At 38.2% G+C, this 27,532-nt stretch overlaps 1 protein-coding gene across 1 annotated transcript in view; it reads left to right on the plus strand.

Moving 5' to 3' along the window:
* The window catches only part of FANCM (FA complementation group M), a 52,430-nt gene that overhangs the window by 13,687 nt on the left and 11,211 nt on the right, over window positions 1–27,532 (plus strand). The window contains exons 6-17 of the mRNA XM_044765567.2: window positions 574–703; window positions 1,036–1,161; window positions 1,649–1,735; window positions 4,129–4,313; window positions 9,843–10,049; window positions 12,313–12,526; window positions 15,927–16,084; window positions 17,053–17,208; window positions 18,903–20,814; window positions 24,816–24,907; window positions 25,018–25,086; window positions 26,717–26,845. Coding sequence (XP_044621502.2) covers window positions 574–703; window positions 1,036–1,161; window positions 1,649–1,735; window positions 4,129–4,313; window positions 9,843–10,049; window positions 12,313–12,526; window positions 15,927–16,084; window positions 17,053–17,208; window positions 18,903–20,814; window positions 24,816–24,907; window positions 25,018–25,086; window positions 26,717–26,845 — 3,465 coding nt within the window. The remainder of the gene's footprint in view (window positions 1–573; window positions 704–1,035; window positions 1,162–1,648; window positions 1,736–4,128; window positions 4,314–9,842; window positions 10,050–12,312; window positions 12,527–15,926; window positions 16,085–17,052; window positions 17,209–18,902; window positions 20,815–24,815; window positions 24,908–25,017; window positions 25,087–26,716; window positions 26,846–27,532) is intronic.

Raw genomic sequence — 27,532 nt, forward strand, 5'->3', positions numbered from 1 at the left:
CTCTGTAGCTTCCGCACCTGTGAAGTGGGTGTAATCAGCTAGGTGTAATCCTAACCTCCTAGCTGTTAGGATTAAATGAGTTTGTACAAGTAACATGCTTAGAACATGGTCTGGTGCTCAGTGTCAGCCGTTATTATGGCACTTATACCTGGTGTTAAATGTTGGTGTTAAACAGTCTGATTAAATATTTGTCCTGATGCCAGTAACATTCATGAGGATAGGCCCATAATGGACGTGTTTTCCATTGTGTCCCGAATACCTCACTCAGTGCTTGATGTGCCGTGATGCTTATTAAATAGTTTTGAAAGAACAAATGAAACTATGTACTGCTAATAATTTTCCTGTAAAGACAAACAGTATGTGATAAATATTTCCCCCATAATTGTCTTTAAAATGTAGATTTCCGGTTGAATTAAAGAAAAAAAAATAAAGGGACAGATTATATATGGAAAATACATTGCCACCTTTCCATAGTAACATCCTATGACATGCACTAGAACCAATAAGTTCTACATGGAACATGTATCTTCATTTCTTTCTCTGCTTAAATTTGATATATGCTTGTTTTTCTAGGGAATACAAGGCATAATCGAGGGAGAGTTTGCTATTTGTATTAGCTTGTATCATGGTTACGAATTATTGCAGCAAATGGGAATGAGATCCTTATATTTCTTCCTTTGTGGAATTATGGATGGAACTAAAGGTATATTATTTAAAGAAATAATAATGTATTATTTTCATTAAAGATATATTGAACAGTTTAGTTTACTTAAAAATGCTTTATTTCAAAAAGCAATGAGATAGTTATGTAACAGCTGGCCATGTTTCTTTGTTTTTGATGAATAGCTGGAAAAGAGCAAGCCATTCATTAACACATATGTGAATGTGGAACTGGAAGAAGTTGCTGGTTTTCATGTTTAAATTGGGAAAACTTGCATTCATTTGTAAAGTTTAATTTCTTTTTAATAAATAATAAATTTGATTAGTTTCCTGTTAAGTTTATTTATTTGGAAAATCTTTTCTTAATTCCTGAAGGAATGACTCGGGCAAAAAATGAACTTAGCCGAAACGAGGACTTCATGGCACTCTATAACCATCTCGAGGGCATGTTTGCACAGACACAGGGTGCTTCAGCAGGGGGCACCTCTGCTACCCAGAAAGGTCTGATTTTTATTTTATATGGTTTTTCTTCATCAAGGTGAATTTTCAAATTTTGCTCCATTGATCCTCATATCTATCTATAGTTACTTATATTTCTTTAGCAACAGACCTGTTAAATGCTTAAAGATTTTCTTTAAGTTAGGATAGATGCATATTCAAGCAGTTAATAAACTTTAAGTATATAATAGATGTTAGTAGTTGTTACTGGCAGTGAAAATTCTCAGAACTGCTAAAAACTGATTTATAGCTTAAATAAATATGTATTTTTTCCCTTTTACTTTGCTGCTGATTCCTGTTGGGGTTCTTCTGAGAATTAAATGTTCATAAAAGTTCAAAGTTTATTTTACTGTAATGCTTATGTGCTCCCAGATACTACTTACTATTTAAATAAAAAGAAAAAAGTAACAAATTCATTTTGAAAAGGATAATTAAAATGCATTAATGTAATTGAATATGGAAAAATATAGAATTTTTTTTTTTTTTGCAGGAGATAAAGATAAAACATTTTTCTACAGTCATCCAAAGTTAAAGAAATTAGAAGAAGTTGTAGTTGACCACTTCAAGTCGTGGAATGGTGAGTCGTATTTAGTAGCTTCAGAGTGAGACAGAGTTGTTAGTTTGTGCTAACACTTCTTACGGAGAAGATAGGCTTTTAATTACTCTAGTGACTAGAAAAAAGCTCTGAGAGATTTTGGGAGGTTAGGGGCAAGGGAAATGGTGGGAATGTTAAGAATAGGGTATTATATATAAAAGGAAAGTCAGTATGGGGCAATATAAGGGAAGCTGACATGAAACAAAATCTGATATAATGGTAGGGAAAGTAAAGCAGGTAAGGAGAGAGTCATGGAGGATGCTGTTCTGTCGAGTGTTGGAGAAAGCCTGTCTGTAGGGTGATGTCTGAGCTGTACTCATGGAAATGAGGGAACAAGCCTTGTGGTTTCCTGTGGGAGGATCACACCAGGTGGAGGGAACAGTACATTCAAAGGCTCTGAGGCAGTAGGGTGGTTGGTCTAATTAGGAATCAGTGAACAAACCATGTGGCTGGAGTAGTGCAATGAGGGTGAGAGTGGTGTAGGCGGAGATGGGTGAGGGAGCCCAGGGCCAGATCACTAAGACTTGTGAGCTGAGTCACAACTTTGGTTTATTCTGCAAGTGCTTACGCTTTGTGAAACTATTGCCAAGGAGTTCAGAGCGGTAGAATTGGCAGGTTTGTGGAGAGCAGACATTGACCAATGAGGAGACTATATGCTAGTTTCAGATGATAACAGGCGATGATGTCTTGTGCCAAGGCAGGGGTAGGGGAGGGGCTGAGAAGTGCTTATAGATTCTTGATGTTTTTTGAAGTTGGAGCCAACAGTATTTGTTGTTTGACAAAGAGTATGAGAAAAAAGGAGTCACATGGGTGTGCATATGTGTGTGTGTGTGTGTGTGTGTGTGCGTGTATCATTATGTGAGCAGAGAGAAAATTAAGAACAGCATAGAGAAGAAAGAGCAAACGTGTTAAGATGCTTTTGAGACATCCAGGTGTAGGTGTGCAGGGAGCTGGTAAGTGCGTCTGGATCTTAGTGGTCTGGGATATTTTTATCTATTTACATGCCTGTGAATAAATTTTGGAGTCATCAGTATAAAGGTAATATTTAAAGTTTCAGGAATAGATGTGGTCACATCACCAGGAATAGTTTAGAGACAGGAGAAGACCCAGAATGTAGTCCTGAAGAATACTGGCATCAGAGTTCAGAGGGAAAAAGCCACAAGGAGATTGAGAAAGGGACAGACAAGTCAGGTGTCAGAGGAGCTGAAGGAAGGGACTGTTCGTAGGAAGGAGCCGACTGTGTTCAATGCTGCCGAGGCGTGTGGTACCATGGACTAAATAGGAAGCGTCTGTTGAACTTGGTGATCTGGAAGTTACTCATGACTTTGGAAGAGGAGCTGCAGTGGAGTGAAGGGAGACAGGCAGGCTGCCGGCCGGCTGAGGAGACTGGCTTACACCAGAAGGAGCAGAGGGTCAGGAGATGGTCAGATGGAGTCTTGATGCTGGGTAATGCAGAGGAGGTTTATCTAGAATACTTTCCTGTACAGCTGCTCCTGCTGTTTGCTTATGTACTGTGAATTCGCTTTGTATGTTTTGAGTCATTTAATCCTTAGGGTTGTCCCTGGCACCCTCATGATGATTAATGTAGTGTAAATCACGTGGAAGAAAAAAGGCTTGTCAAAGTCCCAAGCAAGCTTAAAAAGAAAAGAAACGAACAACACCACGAACTCCACACAACTTGCGATTATTAACTAATTGCTCCATGCAAGTCTACATACCTTATGTTTACTGTTTCATTTAATCATCACCACAGCCCATTTTAGATGTGAAGAAACTAAAGTTTAAAGAGGTTAAATAGCTACCATGGTCACACATCACCCAGCGAGTAAGTGGCCCAGCCTCAAAAACCATGTTCTTCTTTGTGGATTCTATGGCCTCCCAAACACAGAGACTCTGGGAGCAGCTTTGTGATTGGCTGTTGGGTATATTCTGCAGTTGTCACTGGAGATTACAAAAGTATAGTAGGTTCAGGGACAGAATTCTGAGGCCTGGGTAAGACAGTGCCTTTGGTGACAGCAAGGAAAGGGAAGATGCGCGAAATCAGCGGGGGCTCTGCAGCTCTGTGATTCCAGCTGAGAGGGCGAAAGGGGACTAACAGGCCTCAGGCGTGACTGAGGACTGGCCAGACGTGCCTCAGGTCCTTTTGGTTTGATTTTCTTAGAATTTTATTATGACAGCCAGTGAGAAGTAGGGAGCCAAGATTATTAAAATTACTAGAGAAGGTAGGAGGAAAACCAGCGAAGGTTTATGATGTCTTAAATTATTTTTTTGAAAGAATTATCATTCATTAGCATATAGTTTCAGGCTTGTCTTTGAACTAGTTCTTGTCTATATGCTTTTAAAAAGTTGTAATTAAAGTATTTTTTGTTATATAGCTCAGAACGCCTCTGAAAAGAAATGTGACAAGACCAGAGTTATGATCTTCTCTTCATTTCGAGACAGTGTTCAGGAAATTGCAGAAATGCTTTTACAGCATCAGCCAATGATTAGAGTGATGACTTTTGTTGGCCACGCCTCAGGGAAAAGCATGAAGGGTTTTACCCAGAAGGAGCAACTGGAGGTAAGTGTTTTACTTCTGGAGATATGAAAATAAAAATAAAATCGATTAGCTTTGCACTTACGCTTTTTTTTTGTTTTAACTCATTGGTCAATTGGCTACTTCTTGAATATAAATTTATTGTAAACATGTAAATAAATGCATATTTTGAAAGACCAAAAAAGGTGTTTGTTGAGATTTTGAGACTTTTTTAAGTACTGAACAGTGTGGTGGTTAAGCAGAAAGGTCTGGCATCATGCTGTCTCTGTCAGAATCCTGGCGCTGCCCCTTCCAAGTGCACGCAACTCCTGTGCCTCAGTTTCCCTGATCTGTAAACGTGCTTCATTTAGTATTAAATGAAATCATACGTAGAGTCTTCAGTAAATGTTTACTGTTTATTTTAAATCATACTTTATTCCAAACAAATAATGAGCTTATCTTTTTTTTCCAATATTTAAAAATCTTAATTTTGGAATATGATCGAGGAAACCATGGTGGTATTGGAGGTAGCCCTGTGCTCTGAATAAGAGGGCCTAAGTTTTCTAAGTGCTGTGATATGTTTTCTGGGAAATTTTAGGCTCTTGGTTTTCATAAACCTTGTACAGGTTTTTGCAGATTAGCTGTAGTCTGCCTTTGAGTAGTCACTGACAGTTAGGAGTGTCTTTAATGTCTGATTGACCCTGACAGATCTTTCCTGCTCTGTCGACATCGGTAGCTGAGGAATCCTGTTCTTTAACATCTGTCATAGCAGTCCCCACTGCACTCGGAAGAGTTGTGGGAGCTGATGGGTCTGGTAGGCAGGGTCTGGGAGGTGTTCCTGCGTCTGAAGATAACACCTTTCCACCTCAAGGCTGAGTAGAAGTCTTGGCAGGTTTCAGACATCCAGTGGGTGACGATGGCTGCTCTTCACATTAATGTGTGAGTGACACGTGAAGTGGGTTTTTACTGAGGGGTCAAGCATTTTGAAAAGCTCATAGTACCCAACCTGATCTCTGGCCAATTTCATTATTACCTCAAATCACTATTTTCTCAGTTTGTCAGGTGCCGTAGGAAACCTTGTTGATTTTATTGACTTTGTCCTTTACTCACTTATATCAATAATATTTGTATGTAGGCCAGAGTAACAACCCTTTTTTTTTTTTTTACGTAACTGCTTTCATAACAGCGGTTTTATTCTGAAGTAAGCTTTCATGCAAATAGTTGTAATTAAATTATTCATTTATTTCGGGGCTGGCCCCGTGGCCGAGTGGTTAAGTTCGCGCGCTCCGCTGCAGGCGGCCCAGTGTTTCGTTGGTTCGAATCCTGGGCGCGGACATGGCACTGCTCATCAGACCACGCTGAGGCAGCGTCCCACATGCCACAACTAGAAGGACCCACAACGAAGAATGCACAACTATGTACTGGGGGGCGTTGGGGAGAAAAAGGAAAAAATAAAATCTTTAAAAAAAAAAAATTATTCATTTATTTAGAAACAAGAGATGAAGTCAGAGAGGAAGTGGGGGAGGCTAGCTCCTTTAGGGCCTTATAGATCGTGTCCATGTTAGTGACTTTGGCTTTTACTCTGAGTGAGGTCCCTTGGAGAGTTTGGAACAGAGGAGGGTCATGACCTGATTTCTATTTTAAAAGAATCACACTGTTGCTGCCTTAATAATAAACTGTAGGGGCTGAGGGTGGAAATAGGAAGACCAGTTGGAAGACTTATATAGTAATTCAAGCTCCAGGTGATGTGGCTTGGCTGGGGTGGTAGCAGGGAAGGTTGTGAATGGTTGGATTCTGTATGTATTTTGAAGGTCAAACTGATAGGATTTGTTGACAAATTAGAGTGGGATGTGAGATAACAGAGTGTGAAGGCTGCCTCCAGGGCTGACTCCAGGTGTTTTAGTCTGAGCCACTGAAAGAGCTCTGTTAACAAAAGACTGCAGGACAAGCAGGTTTGGGAGAGAGTGTCAGGAGCTTGGTTTTGGACCAGTTAACTTGGCATGCCTATGAGATTAGTATTTTTAAACTATCTGAATTGATGGAGGACCTGTTTATTTCCTCTCAATACATCACAGATAGATACTTTTGAACATTACAATAAAAATGAATTAGAAAAATTTAATTAACGGAAAACAAAGTTCATGTCCAATTTTTTATTATTAGAGTGAACAAACAGAATTACTCTGTCAAGTTTCTAAATACTTCCTCTTAATTTTTGTACATATCTTGTTTGGGACCAGTAATACATAGTTGATGGACTAGACTGTGAATAGCACGTTTGTAAACATCATGTAGAGATGTTGAATATGTAAGTCTTGAGTTCATGGGCTCAAGGGTTGATGGAAATATGTATTTGGGAATCATCATTATCTAAATGGGACTGGATGAAATTATCAAGTGACGGAATAGAGATAGAGACGATGACCAAAGACTGAGCTCTGGGGTACCTTGTTGTTATGAGAGATAGCAATGATGATGATTCTGTGGGGAATTAGAGTAAGTGGCTAGTGAAAGACCAGGAGAGTGTGATATCCTGGAGCCAAATGAGATGGAAGAAGTGACTAAATGTTTAAATGCTGCTGGTAGATCATATACGATGATAACTGGGACTTGAGATTGGACTAAGATGAGAAGGCAAGTGACCTTGAGAAGAATGGTTTCAGTGGAAAGGGGGGGGCAAGCTTGGTTGAAGTGATTTCAAGAGAGGAGAGGATGGAGCAGAGCGAGAGGTATAGACGAGTCTTTTAAGGATTTTACTGTAAAGGAGAGCGGAGATGTACGTGGTTTTTTTATTTGTTCTATGTTAAGAGATATAACAGTATGCTTATATGCTGATAGGATTGGTCAGTTGAGAAAGAAAACTTGATGATGGAGCCGAGAGAAGAGTATTGCTGCTAAGATCTTGGAGTAGACGGGGAAAGGGATGGGATCTAGTGCACAACTATAGGAGTTGACCTCAGTTAAGGATGTCTGGATAGTTTATCCGAAGAGCAATAGGAAGGAAGGCAGAATGTGCAGGCCAGGCACAGGTGGTGGGCAGGTGTGGCAGTGATACCTTGTGGGGGGTCTTTTTCGATTCTACATTCAATTGCGATTTTTGTCATGTCAGCGGCTGGGAGTGAGGAAGGGGAGGACGTTGGAAGTTTGATGAAAGGGGAGCGAGTAGGAAGCGGTTATGCAGGAGAATAGGGCGAGCCAGTGGCTAAGGAACTAGGAAATGACTTTCCGATGGCGCTAAGGGCCACTCAAGGTGAGAGAAACCAGTCAGCATGGTTGGGGTTTTCCTCCAGCCACATTGAACGGTGTGGGTACAGGCTCAGACTAGGTGGAAAGTGGGACACCATGAGTGCTGGAGTCTATTCTGAGAAAGATGGAGTAAGAAAGGAGTGAGGGAGTGGAATTTAAGCTAGGGTGACAGGTAAGCAATGAAGAAATGGTAGGATTGGTGGATTATAAATTCTAGTAGGAGTTATTTAATTAATCACATTTCTTTCTCTGATTAATTAAATAGCTTCTGGTTCATATTTATTTTTCAATTTCCAGGCAAATTAATATCAATCCTAGGAAAATAAATAACAGTTTAGTTTATACATGTTAACTAAAAAGGAAGTTGTTTGACATCCTGTATTATTCTATTAACTGTTTATATTAAAGAATTGTGTTTTTATATCTCTAGCACTCTGGCCCATTTATTTATCTGGGTAAAAAGGACATCTGTTTTATTAAATTCCATACAGGTAATATTAGGTCAGTCTTTCCTTGGCTTAATGTCATTACAGATTCCAAAGGGAAATGAATTATTAAGTTTTCATCATGATCATTGCTTCTCCTTGTGCGCTGAGATTTTCCATATTGAAGGAAAACTCTTTGACTAGTGCTATTGGAAAGGCTGATAAGAGGACTTAATGTGACAAGTTTATATTTATTATCCTACTTTTAAGGTTGTTGTTTTTAATAATAGAACTAGCTTAAGGGTTAAGATAATGGGTTTTTGGAGCCAGAGAGACGTAAGTTCAAATGCTGACAATTATCGTTACTTGTAGGAGAGTAGAATGTTTGAGCTTAAAGGACCTTTATGGCCTTTGTCATGAGTCCATGGCTATTTCTATACTTTGCTAGAGTTCATATTTCCTTTTTATGTTAACAATATTATGTTATCAATATCTTCTCCTGAAATTTACGTTTTGTTTGTAAGTTCTGATAACTGTCCTTCACACTAGCCATTTTGTTCAGGCATTCTAACATTTTAATATATATTTATAAAGCATTGGTCAAAGCATGACTGATTCCTCTGGAACACCATCATTCAACTTTGTTTTTGTTCTCTGTCTGTCTGTTGAACATTGTCTTACTCAATTGCCTCCGCCGCCACTCCACCACACACATGCCTGTATCGTTGGTGTTGATGTATATGGAGAAACAGGCTCAGGGTGGTTGAGAACTAACTTTGTAAGGGTTAAGGAAATTTTTCATAGTGTTTTATTGGCTTTTCCATTGACTCATTCTCAGGCTATTGTAGTTTCGTTAAACTGATTAGAGAGAAATCCTGGTGTAGGGGAGGAAAAATAACTTTCCTTCCAGCCTTCTGGGTCCTTACCTGAAACCCCTGTAATAACAGACTGCTTAACAAGAGAAAAAGCTGTGGTAATTTATTAACACGTAGACATCCTGTGTACATGGGAGATACCCAGGGAACGGTGATTAACTCCCCAAGGTGGCTAGAATTCAGATTTAAATACCGTCTTAATAGAGAAAGGGGAGAGGGGTCATAGGCTTCTTAGGGGGGAAAAATAATTTTCACTAAATATGACTGACCCTTAGAAGAATAGATGGGAGGTGTGATAGTTTGTGACAAAGTTTGGGTGTGGGGTCCACTTGTAGACTCCTCCCCTGTGACAGAGTCAGTCTTCCCCAGTTGATGAGACTCCCTGAGGGCACTGACGAGAATTGGATTCCTTTTGGAGGATCTGTTTTTAGACAGATAAGAACAGTTCAGAGAAAGTCTCTCCCTGCATTTGCTGTTTTTCAAGTGCCTACAGCTCAAAATAATCAGTATACCAAAGCAGCATATTTTGGGGCAGCATGTCCTGAAGCCCTCCAGTCATATTGGGGGGCAGCATATTCTGCTCCCCTTCACTGGAATGGCAGTATGAAAGCTAAGACATGAATTCCAGGAGTACGAAGGCATTCTTACTTTAGATACACCTAACAGAAAGTTTAGGTCTAGGATGTGATAAATAGCAGTCATTGCTTTGGGCCATTTACCTGCCCTCTTACCTTTTTAGTGATGCTAAAGATGATATCTAGGATTTCTCATTCACGTGTAAATTGTTAGCAAACCCTTTTGGCATCACAACCATTATTAAAGCAAGGGAATTAGGACTGCCTCTTGCATTTCACAACAATCTCTTTTGGCTCATATTTCTATTTTGCCACTTCTTTTCCTATTTGATAGTATTCTGGATGCTGATTTTTAATCTGATTTCACCATTTTGGGGTGAATGGAAAAGTATGCTTTAATCTGCAATTCTCTTACATTTGCATCTAATTATTTTTAAATCATTTTTATTTTAGGTAGTGAAACAGTTTCGTAGTGGTGGTTACAATACATTGGTTTCTACTTGTGTTGGTGAAGAAGGTTTGGATATAGGAGAAGTTGATCTTATAATATGTTTTGATGCCCAGAAGAGCCCAATTCGTCTTATACAGCGCATGGGTAGGACCGGCCGCAGACGCCAAGGCAGGATCGTTGTTATCCTTGCTGAGGGACGGGAAGAACGGGTGAGTAGATGTGGAGAAGCATGATTTGCTAATTAAAATTTGAGAAATACAGCCCAAAGACAAATCTTCAGTATTCAAAGTCCAAACAATTTGTTGTAATCATAGTTGAGTTTTTCCCCCTTTGTATTAGATTCTCACTATTGTAATTAGGAGAAATTTTTTTTTTAAAGATTGGCACCTGGGCTAACAACTGTTGCCAATCTTTTTTTTTTTTTCCTGCTTTATCTCCCCAAACTCCGCGCCCCCTACACACAGTTGTATATCTTAGTTGCAGGTCCTTCTAGTTGTGGGATGTAGGACGCTGCCTCAATGTGGCCTGACGAGTGGTGCCATGTCCGCACCCAGGATCCGAACCCTGGGCCGCCGCAGCAGAGCGCACAAACTTAACCACTTGGCCATGGAGCGGCCCTCTTTTTTTTTTGAGGAAGATTAGCCTTGAACTAACATCCGCCACCAATCTTCCTCTTTTCTGCTGAGGAAGACTGGTCCTGAGCTAACATCTGTGCCCGTCTTCCTCTACTTCATATGTGGGGTGTCTGTCATAGCACAGCCTGACAGGTGGTGCAAAGGTCTGCACCCTGGGATCCGAACTGGTGAACCCTGGGCCACTGGAGCAGAACATGTGACCTGAACCACTGCGCCACTGGGCTGGCCTGTAATTAGGAGAATTTTTGACTGGATTCTTTTACTATTTCCCTATGCTTTTAAGGCCTATTTTTTGTGTGTAGTTTTCTGTGTTTTTTTAACTACAGCAAGCTGAGAATTTTTTTTATGTTTGAAAGGGTTGCCTAAGTCAATCAGCTGACCAACAAGAACACATGCCAGAGATAGTATGTAGCCTGCAAAGCCTAAAATATTTACTTTCTGGTCCTTTATGGAAAAGTTTGCTGATGCCTATTCTAAGTGATAAGGGACTTGAATTGTACCTTGCTACAATCTTGGGTGACAGGCCTTCCTACATATCTTCCTACATATCATGTTGTACATAATACCATTTTGTGTTTGTTAAACTAAAGTATTAACTAATATTTTTTTGCTGAGGAAGATTCGCCCTGAGCTAACATCTGTTGCCAGTGTTCCTCGTTTTTTTGTATGTGGGCCGCCGCCACAGCATGGCCACTGATGAGTGGTATAGGTCTGTGCCTGGGAACTGAATGCAGGCTGCCAAAGTGGAGCATGCCGAGCTTAACCACTGGGCCACAGGGGCTGGCCCAAGTGTTAACTAATTTTTGTAACTCAGTGGGACTATTTCTGTAGCCAAATATATAGTTTCAGATTAGGAATTTTTCATTAACTATGATAGTTTTAAAAAATTGATTTAAAATGTTTTATATACCCTTTAAAAATCATACTGAAAAATGAATTCTTTTTCTCCAATACTTTTCATCTGATTATAATTCTTATGTAACATCCAGTTTTCCGTACAATGATTCCAATAAATGAAATGTTTAGTAGCTTGTAAAAGTCTATGTATTATCAGTGAGTGGTATTGGGTTCTCACTAATTACTTTAGGCAAGGTGTCTCTCTTCAGGTTAGTTTTCTTGTCTGTGAAATCATCGCAGTGGCCCACATTTGACGAGCACCTGCTTTGTGCTGAGCAGTGTTCTGAGTGCTTCAGATGCATTGTCTTCTTTCATCTTGCCAACAGCCCTGCAAGGGGAAGAGTACTTTTTTGTATTTACACTAAAGAAAACTGAAGTGTAGAGAGATGAAAAAGCTGAAATGAGGGAATAGTAAAAAAAAAAACAAAAACAATTTATACATATATAAATGTCAGCCTTATTCAGAAACAGCAAGACACTAAATAAAAGACAGATTTCCTTTGTGCAATGTAATTACTAAGGCAGGCTTTTAGAATAATAGATTTTTAAGTGATTTTTATCAAGAGTTCGTTGAGGGCCAGCCCCAGTGCCTAGTGCTTCAGTTTGGCTTCTGCTCTGCTTCAGTGGCTCAGGTTTGGATCCTGGGCACCGACCTACACCACTCATCAGTGGCTGTGCTGTGAAGGCTGCTCACGTACAAAAAAAGAGGAAGATTAGCAACAGACGTTAGCTCAGGGCATATCTTCCTCAGCAAAAAAAATAAGAGTTAACTGACCTGGCTTAAAATTCAAGACAGCAGAAATTCTATTCTCTTAAGTATTTAAGTGGATCAAGGTTTAATTTACTGTTTAGAATAAACCCAAATTAGGTAATAATTGCTTGTTATGGCTAAGTGATTATTATAGAAATAATGTAATTTGACATTTATTTGTTTTTGCAGACTTATAATCAAAGTCAGTCCAACAAAAGAAGTATTTATAAAGCTATTTCGAGTAACAGGCAGGTCCTTCATTTTTATCAAGGAAGTCCACGAATGGTTCCTGATGGAGTCAATCCAGAATTACATAAAATGTTCATCACGCAGAGTGCCTATCAACCGGAGAAGCGTTCTCGGAACTTGCCGCGAGAGGCATCTGTCTTTTACTGTAGGAATGGTAAACAAAAAATTTTACATTTGAGACATGTGTTTTTTTCCCCCGTTGTTAGTTAACAGGCCATATATTGATATATTACTTCTTTGAGCAACTCAGCGTATATTCTAGGATGTCACGGGTGTTCTCCTTGGAAAGGGTAAGAGATTATTCACATGGTAAAGGGAAGCAGACACTGGAGGTATAGAGTGATAGAAACTCAGTGTTGAGAAAATTAAAAATATCCTACCAAGCCAGAGAAGCCTCTTTACAAAATGTAGAAAAGAAAGAAAACAGTTTTATTATTGAATAAACATTAAAGCAGTTGACAATGTGCATTGTAGGCTGTCCACCAGGATAATACAAAGACAGGAAGAAATTCCACCCTGTTCCTCCCTCAGGCAGGTACAGTCCTTTACTTACGTGTTCTCAAGATTAACGGTAACTTGTCCTTATAGAAGAGGACAGGACCATTTGCTTTACGTCCTTTCCTAGTTCATCCCACATCCACCTGATAAATGAGGTAGCCATGTGTGTTAGCTAGTTGCCTTTATCCAAAGAAATAATAAAACTTCTCTTATCTCTATGACAAGCGGATAGTGACAGCTTCAAGAAGGGAGCCTGGGCCTAACTCCTCTGGTGACCAGGAGAGAGAGGCACACGAGAGAGGGACACTGTCTTCCTGGATGTTTACATCTCAAAGAGACAGCTCCCAGACCCTTAGGAAAAACATTTCTGGTTGAGAAGTGGGCTAGAGGCTTGCTTAGCCTTCAGAGATTTGCTTACATATCAAAGGGTTAAAGGAAGTATTCATAAACATTGACTGTCGAGTCGCTCTAAGAAAGGGAAGGAGAACGGTCTCTTTCTCTTTCTGTAAAGGAGAAAATTCTTTTTTTTTTTTTCATTTACTCTTACACCAAATAGTGGCAAAGTTAGACCAAGTTATTGGTGATTCTGAGTCAGAGAGAAGCAAACGCTTTGGTGCTGGGGAGCGCGGTGAGTAATGAGTGCTGATTTAAGGGCTGCAGGGATTTTGGTGGTCTCAAAATATCTTGAAATGTTAGCACTTTGAAAATGAGAAACTAAAAAGTTTAGCTTTTGAATTTTACTTAGCCTTTCAGGAGGGCTTTTAGAGTATCATAAAATCATGTAGTTCTACTTTAAGATTTGGAAGGAACCTTGGGGCTCGTCTGGTGCAGCAACCTTCTCCTGGTGGGAGTGCTTTCCGCAGCATTCTCGTTGAACGCTTGTCCAGCCTCGGCTGGAACATCCCTGCTGCTGTGGAATTATATTCCTTTAGGAGGGTTCATTCCGTTGTTGAACAGCCCCATACAGAAGAGGTCCTTAAGTTGACACATCTGTCTTTGTACCTTTTTCTCATTGATGTAGTTTTGTCTTCGTATACAAAGAATGGTTTAGATCCATGCTTTACCGATGTAGCAGTTCTGGTTATGTTTGAAGACAGGGCATCTCAGGTTTGTTCAGCTCTTTGTTCCATGGTTGTCATCCTCTGAAGTTCCAGGGTCCTCTCCCTGCTAGTCACCTGCTTTGGACTCACTTGAATTTGTAAATGTTCTTTTCCTTCACTTGAAGCCGTTAATTCCTGCTTTTTTGGATATGCCTGTATCCACTTAATAGGAATATATTTGTCATTTTATAAGACTTTGCCAAATTTTTGGTTAAAATAAAGACAAAGTATGTATTTTGAGTTCTCTTGAATTTATTAAACTAATAATAACATCAAAACTTGATTATGTTGGCATAACTTATTCTTAGTGGTCATTGTATTTTTATAGATGTTAATTAGCTATATGTTTATTAATTATTTCTAAAATGTTACTAGGGATAGATGGCAAATTTCTTTTGTAAAGTTCTAGAATCTGCCCTTTTTTAGAAGTTGAGATAATATTAGCTCATATTCGTTTTTCTGCATCTTTCTCCCTGATGTTTCACTGTCAGTGATTCATCTTGCTGAGACTGTGTGTGTAAACGTCATCTTCTGTACAGTCGTGTGCAGTTCATCTGGGCTTAGCGGCCTGAGCGTATTGAAAGTGACTGGGAGAGTGGAATACTTTCCTATTTCGAAAGTCTTAGAGCCTCAGATTGTTAGAACTAAAAGGGACCTGTGAGATCACTGAGTTCAAACTCCTTATTTTACAAAAGCTGCTTCTGCAGTGTTTGGGAATGTCAGCAAAAATAATCCATAACCAATCTATAAATGAAAATTTGGGAGAGTTTATTCTGAGCTAAAATGTGAGGACCATGGCCTGGGGCCTTTCTTCCCAAAGGGAAGAAAGGGCACCAAAGAAGTGGCATGTACATAGTGGCTATATATGCCCAAAGAGGATGTTTCACATAGGATTGAAATGTCCCGTTTACAATAGTCATGAGACTACTCTGCGAGAGACTGCTCTGTCTGCACAGTGATTATGGACACAGCAGGGTGGCAGGTCTGTTGTCTTGAGCTGGGTGGTCACAGGTGAGCTGAGTGGTCACAGGTGAGCACAGCAATCGGTTCCTAGCCTAAGGAAAGATGCTTATCCTTAAGGAAATGCTAATGTGGGGGCAGATATACAATGCAGATATACAATGCGTGCTTGATGCCCTTTTGGAAAACAAAGTCAGGCCGAATTAGGTTTACACCAAATGTCTTCCTCATATACTCCAATATATCCTATTGCTTGCCATTTCTATTTGTCAGGAATAGCGAAGACAGAAGTTTCCTGATTCCTAATTCAGTCTTTCTGATTTGTTTCCTCCCTTGTCTGTATTGGACCAGAGTTCATGCTTTATGCTGTGTATCCTTTCCAGTTTGGTGATTATTTCCCTTTATAGAGATATGGAAGTCAAACAGGGTTAATTTACTGTAGATTTTTTATAAGTCTATTATTTTTTAAAGCAGTAGGTCCTTTCCAGCCCCCTTCACCCACCCCACCCTCCATTTGAGACTTAAGCTGAAAACCATCTTTAGTCTTGGTGTCCCTCCCGCACTCCTCCCTAAGCTTCAGTTGACCTTCCAATACTGTTAGGAGAGAATCGTGGTACTAGTTGTCATTTTTAAGTTGTCTGGCTGTTTTGTGCCAGGGCTTAGACAGCAAAGTGGAGAGAGAACAGAAGAAGCCAGGACTGAGAACCCAGCTACCTGGCTATGTTCTGTTAGGTCATTACCGAAGGTTAGCGCCCAGACTGGGGTGTCACCAGCACTGTCAGAAGGCAGAGGAGGTGAGGAGAGGTGTGAGCGCCTGGACGGGAGCACCCGCACCGTCAGAAGGCGGAGGAGGTGAGGAGAGGTGTGAGCCGGGAGTGATGTTGGAGTGATTCTCATGAGGAGTAGACAAACGGGGGGAAAGTTTGAGTGGATGTATATTTTGTTTGCCTTGCAGATTTTTTTTAACCTCTCTTCAATTGTTTTTTCAACTTATAGGAATGAAGCAAACTAATTCAAAGAAAGATTGGTTTTTATCAGAAGAAGAATTTAAATTATGGACCAGACTTTATAGATTAAAAGACAGTGATGGAATTAAGGAAGTAACATTGCCTCGGGTTCAGTTTCTCTCTTTACAAAATGAGAAAGACAGACCAGTGAGTTGAACTGTTTTCTGATGCTCTTTATAGTGATTATTCAGTAGCTTGGCGAGTAGAGAGAATGTTCACCATCAGAATGTCGACTTACTTAAAAAATTGAGTGTAAGCAAGTTTAAAAAGAATATTAGTCTCATTTTCTAAAACTACTAATTTTCTTCTATTCTTTATAAAATATTTTGACATGATTGTAATACATTTAAATTCTGCCATTGCTTCCTTACTTTCTACCACGTGAACGTTTCTGTATGGGTGTTGTCTACATGGCTGGCTGCTTACTCTGCAATGTACCACTGTTTGTTTAGCTGTTTCCCTGGTGTGTCCTGGGATTATTTTCAAAATATTACAACATAAATTATGCTGTCATGAGCATCTTTGTACAAAACTAGTTTTTAGTTTTTGTTTTGAAATTATAGCAAAACTTTAAATTGGATGTTATTGTTTATTTTATTATGAACCAATTATTGGTGAACTTAATGGAAATGAAGAGAATTGATCAAAGGTGACATTGTGCCTAGAGAGCTGGAAAAACCACCTCGGGAAAGGTTCCTTTTAGAAGATTTATAGGTCTTGAAATCCAAGGCCATTCAGGATTTGTATTTGATTCACCACCAGTGACGGTGAAGAATGGCAGAAGGCTGGAAGAGTTGGGATCAGTAGCACTGACAGCTTAGGAATGCCTCCTTATTAGGTTATTGGATATAAATCTAGCAAAATAGTAGTTTTGAAACCACACATTTTCTTAAGTATTTCTTAAGTTATAGGAGAAGTATTTAAAAGGGCATCTCTGTACTTTATGAAATTAGTGTCTTTTTTCTCCTGAGACTTTAGTTGAAAGTGGCTAAATGAACTCAGTTTGTCTATGTCAGGCTGGTCATCTGTATATTACGTGTTTTTTTAAATCAGTTTGTGAAATCCGAGTATGTGTGTTTTTATCATTTTTATTGTTTTTAAAATCATTGATCAAGACTCAACAAACCACTGCTGGAATTCGTCAGCTCTCTCTCTCTGAATGGAGGCTGTGGCAGGATCATCCTCTTCCTACGCATCGAGTTGGCCATTCGGATCGATGCCACCATTTCATAAGCATTATGCAAATGATAGAAGGCATGAGACACGAAGAGGTAGGGTTCTGTTGTGACTTTCTCTTGCTGGGATGATGGTGAAACTAGAATACTTGTTATTCTTCTTAATTTGAAGTCAATATTATAGGAAACAAGTCTTTATTATAAATAATTATAGCTAGAATATTTTGCTTTTCTATGTAGCTCCTTGTGACCTCAATAAGGAACTAGTTTTCCACCATAGGAGAAGTAGACTTAATTAGAACAATATCATCTGTAAATATTGATAGACCAGAGAAAAATTTTAGTATGCTTGATGATGTATATAAACTGTTTGTAAAGCTAATTTAGGATTCTTGTTATATTGGGATTTATTGAAATATTCTCTAGCACATAGGTCATTTGGTAGCTCTTGTATCCTGGTGGTAGTTTAGAGAACTGTTGATTCCTTGAGCAGGTTCTTGATTATTCTTCCTTGAGAGAGTCAGAATGATGAACTTAGTTTGAGTGTAAAATGCAGAATTCCTGGGTTAGAATCCCAACTCTACCTCTTATTAATCATGCGTCTGTAAGTTACTTAACCTCTTTGTGCCTCGGTTTCATCTGTAAAATGGGGATAATGCTAATACCTGCTTCACAGGGTTACTGTGAGGATTAAATGACTTACTGCGTGTAAAGCACTTAGAGTAGCACCTGGCACGAAGTGAGCACAGTTGCCCTCTGTTCTCGGGTAGGGAGTGCTGGCGAAGGGATTGAGCATCCGTGGATTTGGGTACCCGAGGGGTGTCCTGGAGCTAATCCGTGCACATACTGAGGGATGACTGTACTGAATAGATTGTAGCCGCTACTTTATTGTTAGCTATTGTTTGTGAATACATGTAAGTAAAGTAAACCATTGTGGACCCCAGCACAATGTGTGCCTTCCAATTGAGATGTATTTCTTTATGCCCTCTATATGCCAAGCTCTGCACCAGGCCCTGTGGCTACCTCAGCAAAGAAGCCATATGAAATATTCTCTGCGGGGAAGCATATATACTAACAGGGAGACAGACGTTCTCACATTAGTATTTATTATACTCATTAGTCAAAAAAGCGAGAATTCACTGCTTACGTCCCTGGGTAGTGGAGGAATCCTCACTAAAGTAGCCTTTGTGGGCAAGAGGGAGGGATGAGTAGGGGTGGTGGGGACTGCAGTTTTCTATTCAGAGATAAGTAAGACTTAGAAATTCACTGCAAGAGTTCTTGGTTGGGAAATTTGTTAAAAATAGTATATTCCAGCCTACACCCTAGTAGACATACAGGTGCTGGAGTTTCAGAGGTTCTAAAGGCTGTGCCTAGTTTACCCTCATCAAGAGAGGAAATTTAACATGTGTATGTGTGTTTTTCATTAATATATATGCATTTTTAGGAAAATAGAATAATTGGTCAATTAAGTGTTAGAAGTAAAAACCAGTATTTATTATTTTATGTATTCATTTAAGTTTGTTTTCTCTACAAATAGTTATTGTGGATCTTCCAAGTATTAAGTACTGGGGTTACAAAAATATTAACTGATTAAAGATAATTTATGATAATTTCACATTAGTGTCATTTATAATGTTATCTGAACAATTTTCTAAGGTATAAAAGAAAATCATTTGAATAATATAATATTGTTTAGAGAATATTTTAACGTAGATAAAACTCATCTCTTAGACTTGGCTTTTCTGTTTTGTTTTCTTTTCCTGTGACTTTTTCATTTTCCTTCTTTATAGGGAGAATGCAGCTATGAATTGGAAATTAAATCTTACTTACAAATGGAAGACGTTAACTCAACATTTAGTGTTCCCAGGAATGAATATAATATTCCTGCCAATGGCATCTTTACTACTAACAAGAAATCTTCATTTACAAAGAAGATAAATCAGGGCAGTTCATTCTCAATGACTGAATTTGATGAAGAATGTGCTGAAATTTTTAAGCAAACTCATATCAAACCTACTAAAATTGGTTCTCTAAAGAAAAAAGCTGAAAAACTGAAAAAAGATCAGCCTAAAAAAGGAAATGATGATGTTGTTTTGGATTCTTTAGAAACCGATGGCAATTCCACTGTTGAAAATACTTTTCAGGAAGCCCTACTAAGTGATAAGATGGTATCAGATGCAGAAGTTGCTGCCTCGTGTACTATCAGTGAAAGTGTTGTTCATCAGCCACGTGGATTATTAATGGAGTGCCAGTTTACAAATAAGTCTACTAGTTCATTTGCTGGAGACTTTCTCGATTCTGGTTATAGCAGTGTCAGTGATGAGAAATCGGCTTCCTCTGGCTTGTTTCTTCCATTTGAGGAGGAGCTTTCTGTAGCTGGAGCACATGACCAATTTTATAATTGTCACTCAGTAACAAAAGAGGTGCTAGCTCATGTAGAGAGATTTTTATCTCATTCTCCTCCCCCTCTCAGTGGACTCTCAAATTTGGAGTACGAAATTGCTAAGGGTTCTGCACATGAGAATTTGCTTTTCCTGCCCTACACGGAGTATTTACAAAATGATAAATCCACCTGTTTGATGTCACATTCAGCTGTAACTTGTCAACAGAATGTAGAATCGAATTCACTTAACCTTCTTAATCATCCTTCTGAAAAAAGTTGTCTTTATGGTGCAGCTAATGCTGAGATTTCTGATGAGCCAAGCTTCTGTGACTATGATAATAAACTACATAAAGATATTCAAAATGAAAATTTAGTATCCAACAATCATATTCAAATAAACATAGGCCCGCCGAAGTATTTTGTTGAAGAGAAGAATCGTAATGTTGATAACAATGGCCTCCCAGTATTGTCGACTGATCAAGATGAGAGTTTACTCTTGTTTGAAGATGTCGATACAGAGTCTAACGACGTGAGCCTTTCTCCGTCAAAGAGTAAACACAGGTCTATGTGTGTGTCAGACAGAACTGCTCCGAGTGAAACGGTGCTGGTCTCTCATTTCTTCATTTCTGATGCACTTTTGTTCGACAATAATTCTGAACCCCAAGATCCAATCCTCTGTGATGCTAACAGTCGGAAATCTCATGAAGATTTGAGAGGTATATGTGAGGAAAAACTGAAGAATGATGAGTGTGTTTTTGACTGCTCTAAGGATTTATTCTCCGTTACCTTTGATTTAGGATTTTGTAGTTCGGATTCTGATGATGAAATACTGGAACATGCATCAGATACAAATAAGAATAGATTTCTAGAGGATCTCTCTGGAAGATGTTCAGACATTAAGGAGAGAAGTGATGTAAATCATGTTTCAAATCAAGCAATAATACCAAGAGATCATGTTGATTGTGTTATGAGTAGGACCATCACTGTCACATCAAGTGAAGATAAGCAGAGTCCAAATTTTGCACATTTCCCACTGAGTGCAGCAAAGAATAAAGAATTTATGTCTCCTGGTTATTCTCAATTTTCTTTGCCAGTGGGAGAAAAAGTTATGAGTACACCACTTTCTAAAATAAACACATTGAACTCGTTTTCTAACAGAAAGGAAATGCATAAGACGCCAGATTCTAATAAGGAAAAAGTAAATCTACAAAGTTTTAAAGAAACGTTGAATTCAACTTTTGATGATTCAGGACTTTCTATAGAAAAGTCTAAAAGCAGGAGGCAAATCAATCTGCATCAGTCCTGTCATTCTGCTGGAGGTAAGATTCCATCTTTATAAAACACAAATCTTTCTAGAATAATTACTCTAGATAAACTTCCGTAGTTTTTCGAAATGTAATTTCTCAGTATATAGTGTATTGAATTAGATAATTGATGTATTATATATTTCTAAAATTGGTGCTTACTGATGAAAGATTTATTTTATCTATGTGTATTTATGACATGCATGGCATGGGGAAGGTTTATGCTGGACACTGGGAAATACAGAAATGTAAGATCTGGCCCTTGATCATACAACACAAACAATTGTGTGACATTTACACTTTAAAAGATACCAGTATGTGGCAAACAAATATTAAATGAATAATAAGATAGTGGATTTTTAGGAAGTTCAGAAGATGATAAAATTTTGAACTGATTTAGATTAGAAATGTGGATTTTTAATGTAGATTTTCATTTTGGCTCCTCAGGAATATTTATGATTTGGATATGTTGAAAGTAACAAAGAGAGAATGTGGATATTATAAAATGATGAAAACAAAGAAAGAAGGAAAGTGGAAGATTTGAGGGGGACAGTTTAAAGTAGAGGATTTATGTAGCAAAAGAGTTGAGAAATAAGTCTGTATTTGGAGGATTGAGACAAGATCTTAGAAGATCCAGAGGAATCTCTGGATTTCTGTGATGTAATTCTACAGTTAAAGAAAAACTAAAGAAATATAGTGAAGATATTTGGTACTAAAGTGATTAAGTGTCCTTTAAATCCTGTTATAGAACTCTCAACTCTTGTTTATGTGTAGATTATTATAGGAGGCCATTGATGATTTTACTCCTTATCATTCAGGAAAACGAGTAGTTGTAGGATAAAACGAGTTTCCTCTGTAAATCTTTTTCTCATCATGCTATTCTCATTAGCGTTGGACATGATTCATGAATGTTTTATTTAAGGTGGAACCTTGTTTAAAGTAAGTTCTGGAAGTATGTTTAATTTTCGGAAACTGACTGCTCTGCGTAGTTTTGGATGTGCCCTGACATGTGTATTTTCACTGGGTGTATGTTGCTTTTGAGCCTTCAGTATTTGGCAACACTTCTATTAAGTCCACGTTAATGGGTGAGATCAGTTTTCTGTCTTTGTGTCAGATTTGCATTAAAACATTTTTTCTAGTATTATACTTAACTGCTAACCATGGGCAACATAATTATGAACACATATATAAAGGAATTATTTGTTACAATTTATTATTGAAAGGGAAGATTTAAGATCATTTGCCACATCATACGTGTACAAAAATGGTTCCTGAAAACACCACTAAGGCAGTTAAAAAGAAAGCCTCTTAGCATTGGTTACTTTAGCTGAGCCCTTTGTTTACCTCTGGCTTCAGCAGAAGGTAATGAAAAACGCAAAGCTAGTTGGATTATACAGTGTTCGTCTGCAGAAAGGAATTATTTGAGTTTGTCTGGGTAGATGTTTTATTGGCACAGAGTGTGAGGAGACATTCACTGTGTGAGTTTGCATTAGTTATTTATTGCTGTGTAACAGATTACTCCCCAAAACTTAGTGGCTTATGATAAAAGACATTTACCTCACAGTTTCTGTAGTTCAGGAATTTGAGAGCTGCTTAACTGGGTGGTTCTGGTTTAGGATTTTTCCTGAGATTATAGTGACATTTGACCTGGGTTGCAGTCACCTGAAGACTTGACTGGGTGTGGATGCTTCTAAGATGACTTGTTCAAAAGGGGGGTGATGGGAGGCACAGAGGAATCACTGGTCCACAGCAATTCTGAAATCCAGAAGAGCTGGGATTGGAAGTTCTTTGGTTAGATCTCAAAGCCTGGGAATAATTGCCCATGGTTCTTAGATTAGTCCTCTGGTGCTTGGTCCTTTTTCGTAACAAGTAGCAGCTGTGCAGTTTTCTCAGCCTGCTTCCTTTTAGTTAAAATTTGGGGATTGAAAGTCCTCTTTTCAGTTTGTAGGGTCTCTGACCCTTTCAGTTGTAGCTGGCTGTGTTTCTTCCCATGTAATTCTCATAAATTTTTGTAGATCTCTTGTGAATCTTATTGGGGTTCATTCCATTAGACACTAGCCATGCCCACAAATCTTTTGGAGGTAAGTCCTTCTCTACCTTGGGCTTCTGCTGAGATGTCTAGAGATAATTCCTTAATCTTTTTGGAAGGCCTGTTGTGGAGAGGATCTGTGAGAGACATCTTTAAAATATTTAGAGGGCCTTTTATTAACTGAATGGTACTCTGAGGCACCATCTTTGATCTTTCTGAGGTCTTAAAGCATTTACAGTTGCACCCTCAGCTTCGTCTTTAGACAATATTTTCCTGGAAGTCCTCTAGATTAGGATCTGCTTGGCAGATTTCTTAGTTTAGCATTGTTTATTACCTGGAGAGGCTGGGAATTTTCAAAACCAGCAAGTCTCAACTGTTTCATGTGTAATAGTCCTTTCTTTAGTTTCTCTCTCTCCTCTTGCATTTTGCTTTAACAGCAAGAAGCACAGGTAATATCTTAAACATTTTGTCTGGAAATCTCCTCACCTAGATTACCTCATTCATTAGGTACGTTTTCTACTTTTCATATTACTGCAATGTTGCTAAACTTTCTGACACTACCGAAAGGATTCTCTTTCCTCCAATATCCAGGAAGGTTTTCCCTACTTTCTTTAAGCCCTCACCCATAGCCTCCTCAATGGCCATTAATCTTTCTACAAACACTTCTCTGAAGCTCTTCAAGCTTTCACTAAAACCCTCCTCTAAACTCCTTTCACCTTCTGCCCACTCTCTAGTTCTAAAGCTACTTCCACAGTTTAGGTTTTTGGTCTGGCAGTTCCCTATTTCCAGGTACCAAAATCTGTGTTATTTATCTATTGCTGGATAACAAATTACCTCCAAAACTTAATGGCTTAAAACAAACATGTATTATTTCACGGTTCCTGTGGGCCAGGCATTCGAGAGTGGCTTAGCTGAGTGGTTCTGGCTCAGGGTATTTCATGAGGTCGCAGTGAAGACGTTGGCCAGGGCTGGATTTACCTGAAGGCTTGAATAAATTTGGAGGATCCCACTGCCGTTGGTAGGAGGCCTCAGTTTCTTGCCTCATGTGTCTCCCTGTAGGGTTGCTTCTTGCATCCTTACAGTACAGTATCCGGCTTCCTCCAGAGTGAGTGTCGTAAGAGGCAGAGCGGGGGTGAGCTGCAATGCCTTTTGTGGCCTAGACTCTGAAGTCACACACCTTCCCTTCCGTTATGTTCTTCTGTTAGAATCGAATGACCTAGTCCGGTGCAGGCTCAAGGGGAGAGGAATTATGATCCCACCTCTTAAAGAGAGGCATATCAAAGAACTTATGAACATAACAACCGCAGGCTCTTACAGAAGGTTTTGTAAAGACACAAGAAGGTGTCTTCAACCAAAGCTTTGTAAAAGTGCAGAAATAGAGCTTTAAGTACCTGAAAATCTGAAGCGTTTGATTTCATACATGAGAGTTTTGTTTTTAGCCTTCTTTCCGCCCGCTGAAAGTGTTCTAGTTACAACATTTTGGTGATCTTACCAATTTTTATCTCATGCCTGTGCACAAACGCACATGTGTATGTACACATATGCACATACACACATAAAAATCTTTTCATATATTGTTTTGTAACCTGCATTTTCATTCTTTAAACTTCAACTAGAAAGAAATAAGACACAAAGGCAGAAAGACTAGTAGATTTTAGAGGTGAATTCTAGAACCATTGACTAATAAAATTACATTTTGCACTCTTCTGGGCTCTGAAAGTTAATTTGTAAAACTGAACCTGAATTAAATATGTGTTTATAGCAGAAGTTATCATCTCTTAAATTCCTCACTGGTATTTTTATTTTTATGATTTATTTTGCTGATTTTCTTTTTGACCAAACTTCTGAAAAACTCTCTCTTTTTAAAGTTAGTAAATGTTGAGATTGCCAGAAACAATTCTTATTGTACCCATCAATAAAATAGGTACTTGTGGTTGGATAAACTTAAATCTATTGACCAGATTCATTATTTTTAAATAAATTATAGATGAACAATTACCAAGCAATGAAAGTGAAGATGATGAGATTTTCCAAAGAAAAAGTAGAAAAACAAAAGGAAATGTTTTAGAATCCCCTGAGGTGAGTCATTCCGTAATCACAATAATGTGATCATAAAAGGCTTTCTTCCCCTTCAGTCTTGTCTTTCTTTTTGTTTTTTACCTTTTACTTTATTTATCTACTTCATCTAGGATCAGAGGAGTAGTGAAGTCGATTCACCACTTCATGCTGTCAGAAAGCGCAGGGCTCCTCCAAACAGAGTAAGTACATAGCAGATAATGTAGAGTAATTAAAATTCATTTGGAATAAATATTATAGGGAAAATAGGTGTATAGATGAATGTAGATATTGATCTCACAGGTATATGGTTAACACAAAAATAGGTGGTAAATCCTGTGTATTGGAATTTCTATTTTAATTTTATACTCCTTTTAAAATTTATCCCTACTTTTGTCAGTACACTTCAGCAATTCAGCAAATGCTCATTAAATACCTATTCTGTATCTATTGTGTAATATGCTGGGGATACTGTCAAGATCCTATCCTGGTACTGTCTTACGTCACCTACTATCCGAGGAGAGATGGAGAAGTAAACAGATACTTTCAATATAAGTGAGAAGAGAAGGTAAGCCCTTAGCCTAGGCCTTGGGACCTAGACCTTGAGTCTTCTCGAAGGTGACGCCTTGGTTACATCTTAAAGCATGTGTGGTGGTTAGGCAGGAGAAGGGAGAGGGTGAGGCATTGCCAACAGTGAACAGCTAAAAGATGACACAAAGCGGGGAAACAGCATCTCTTTATTGTTGGATTGTAAAGACAAAGAATGCCAGGAAGGAAAATTGGAAAAAGTCCGGGCCAGTTTTTGGAAGGCCTTCTTCTTCCATTTGCTTACTGAATGAGTTTGAAAGAAGGAAAGGAAGGAGTTCAAGATGACTCTGGTTTTGAGTTGGACTTTTTGGCATCTGTGTCACAAATTTAGAGAAGACAAGAAAGAGTGATAAGTTCAGTGTTGAAAGTGTTTGAGGTTCTTGTGGGACAGTCAAGTGACAGTGTCCGGCAGGCGTCGATGACTGTGTGAATCTGAAGTGCGGGTAGGGGCAGATCTTAACGTAATATTCATTTGTCATCAGCTTATAGGTGATAACTAAATTTTGAGATTAAGAAATCTTGTGTGTTTTAATTCTCTAATACAATCTAGGATAATTTGTGTGAAATTAATTAAGAATGCAGTCAGTCCATGTTAACTTCATATACTCATATAAAACTTCACTAGGAAAATTGCTTTAACTTGCTGCCGTAACTAGAATGTCTGATTGACTTATCAGAAGTGAATGAAAATTGATGATCTGCTTTAAACTGAAATTATTCCTGTTAACTGAAGTTATTTTGATAAACTTCTTTTGATTGGTTTCATATTATTCTGTAAGAGATATAGTGGTAGGCCTCACAGTCAAAATCTGTCATTGTTATATCGGTTTCTTGGTTTGAGAGGACTCCTGTATATTTGGACTGATTTTGACAGCTGTATTTACAGACGTAATTATTTTTTGTGAAGCCCTTCAGGATTTCCCAAACAGTTAAACTAAAAATACAAGTTTTCATCAAACACATTTGATGTAATACTAAATCGAATGAATATATACTATTAGTACTTTTATTACCTAATTTAGTATTTTAGTGTTTAGTATTACTTAACTTTTAAATTATTAAATATTATGTATTTGTAACATGGTTCTAAATCGTGAGAGCATTTTATTTTTCTAACATGAAAATGTTAAGCCATCTATTTAAAACTGAAAAATGAAAATAACAACAACAACCCTTGAAGTACACATTGAGATACAATAATCCAATTATGTCTTCTTATGCAAGAATTTTATTGAATTATTACAGTTAGAATTATCATCGAGTGATGAGAGTGAGAATTTTCACAGACGACACCCACAGTCAGATGACTTCAAGGCTCATCCGAAGAGTGCCAAAGGGGCCATTGGAGTTCTCAAGAGACAGCGTCACCTGAAGGTAAACTTCTTTTAGTTTCTTATTTTTATAAATATATACTATATATATTTTTTTGTTAATAAAGAATGTTAGATTTTACATAGCAGTAGATTTCTCTATATAATTTCTTTATAGAAAAAATCCAAAATTAAAAAATATTTTGAACCTAATTTTACTTTTTTTACTGGAATTAAAATCTCAAGGGTGTGGTACTTTTGTTTCTTTGTGTTTTGAAACTATGTATCTTGCAGTGTTGTGTTATGTTGAATGACTAAATGAAGAAACTTTAGTGTATTGAGAATTTGAGTCAAATTGAAGAAAATATAGAGACAAAAGTCTGAATTTTAGAATATTTGCTTTTACAATCATGTTGTTTTTCTTATCTCTGTCCAATATTCAAATCCTTGGAAAAGAATTCTCAGCACCTTTTGGTGCTGCTCAGTCCTTTTGTGGTGTGGTATTTTTTCTGGCAAAAGTTCATTAGCTGGAAGACTCAGGAGACTTCGTGCTCATTAAGAAGCCTTCAGCCAGCTGACTGCTGCCTTGTGCTGTATTTTACTCGTAACACAGTTCTCACAAGAGATTTTAAATAGGTGTGCTACTTTATCATTTCTTCTTGCAGTTTTCTATTTTTGTTATTTCTCATCTTAAAAGCATTTGCAGGAAATTTATTTTCCAGAATGATTTCCAATTGTTTAAGGAAAGTGA

The sequence above is a fragment of the Equus asinus genome, chromosome 2 (genome assembly GCF_041296235.1).
Source record: "Equus asinus isolate D_3611 breed Donkey chromosome 2, EquAss-T2T_v2, whole genome shotgun sequence".
In the NCBI taxonomy this organism is placed as follows: Eukaryota; Metazoa; Chordata; class Mammalia; order Perissodactyla; family Equidae; genus Equus; species Equus asinus.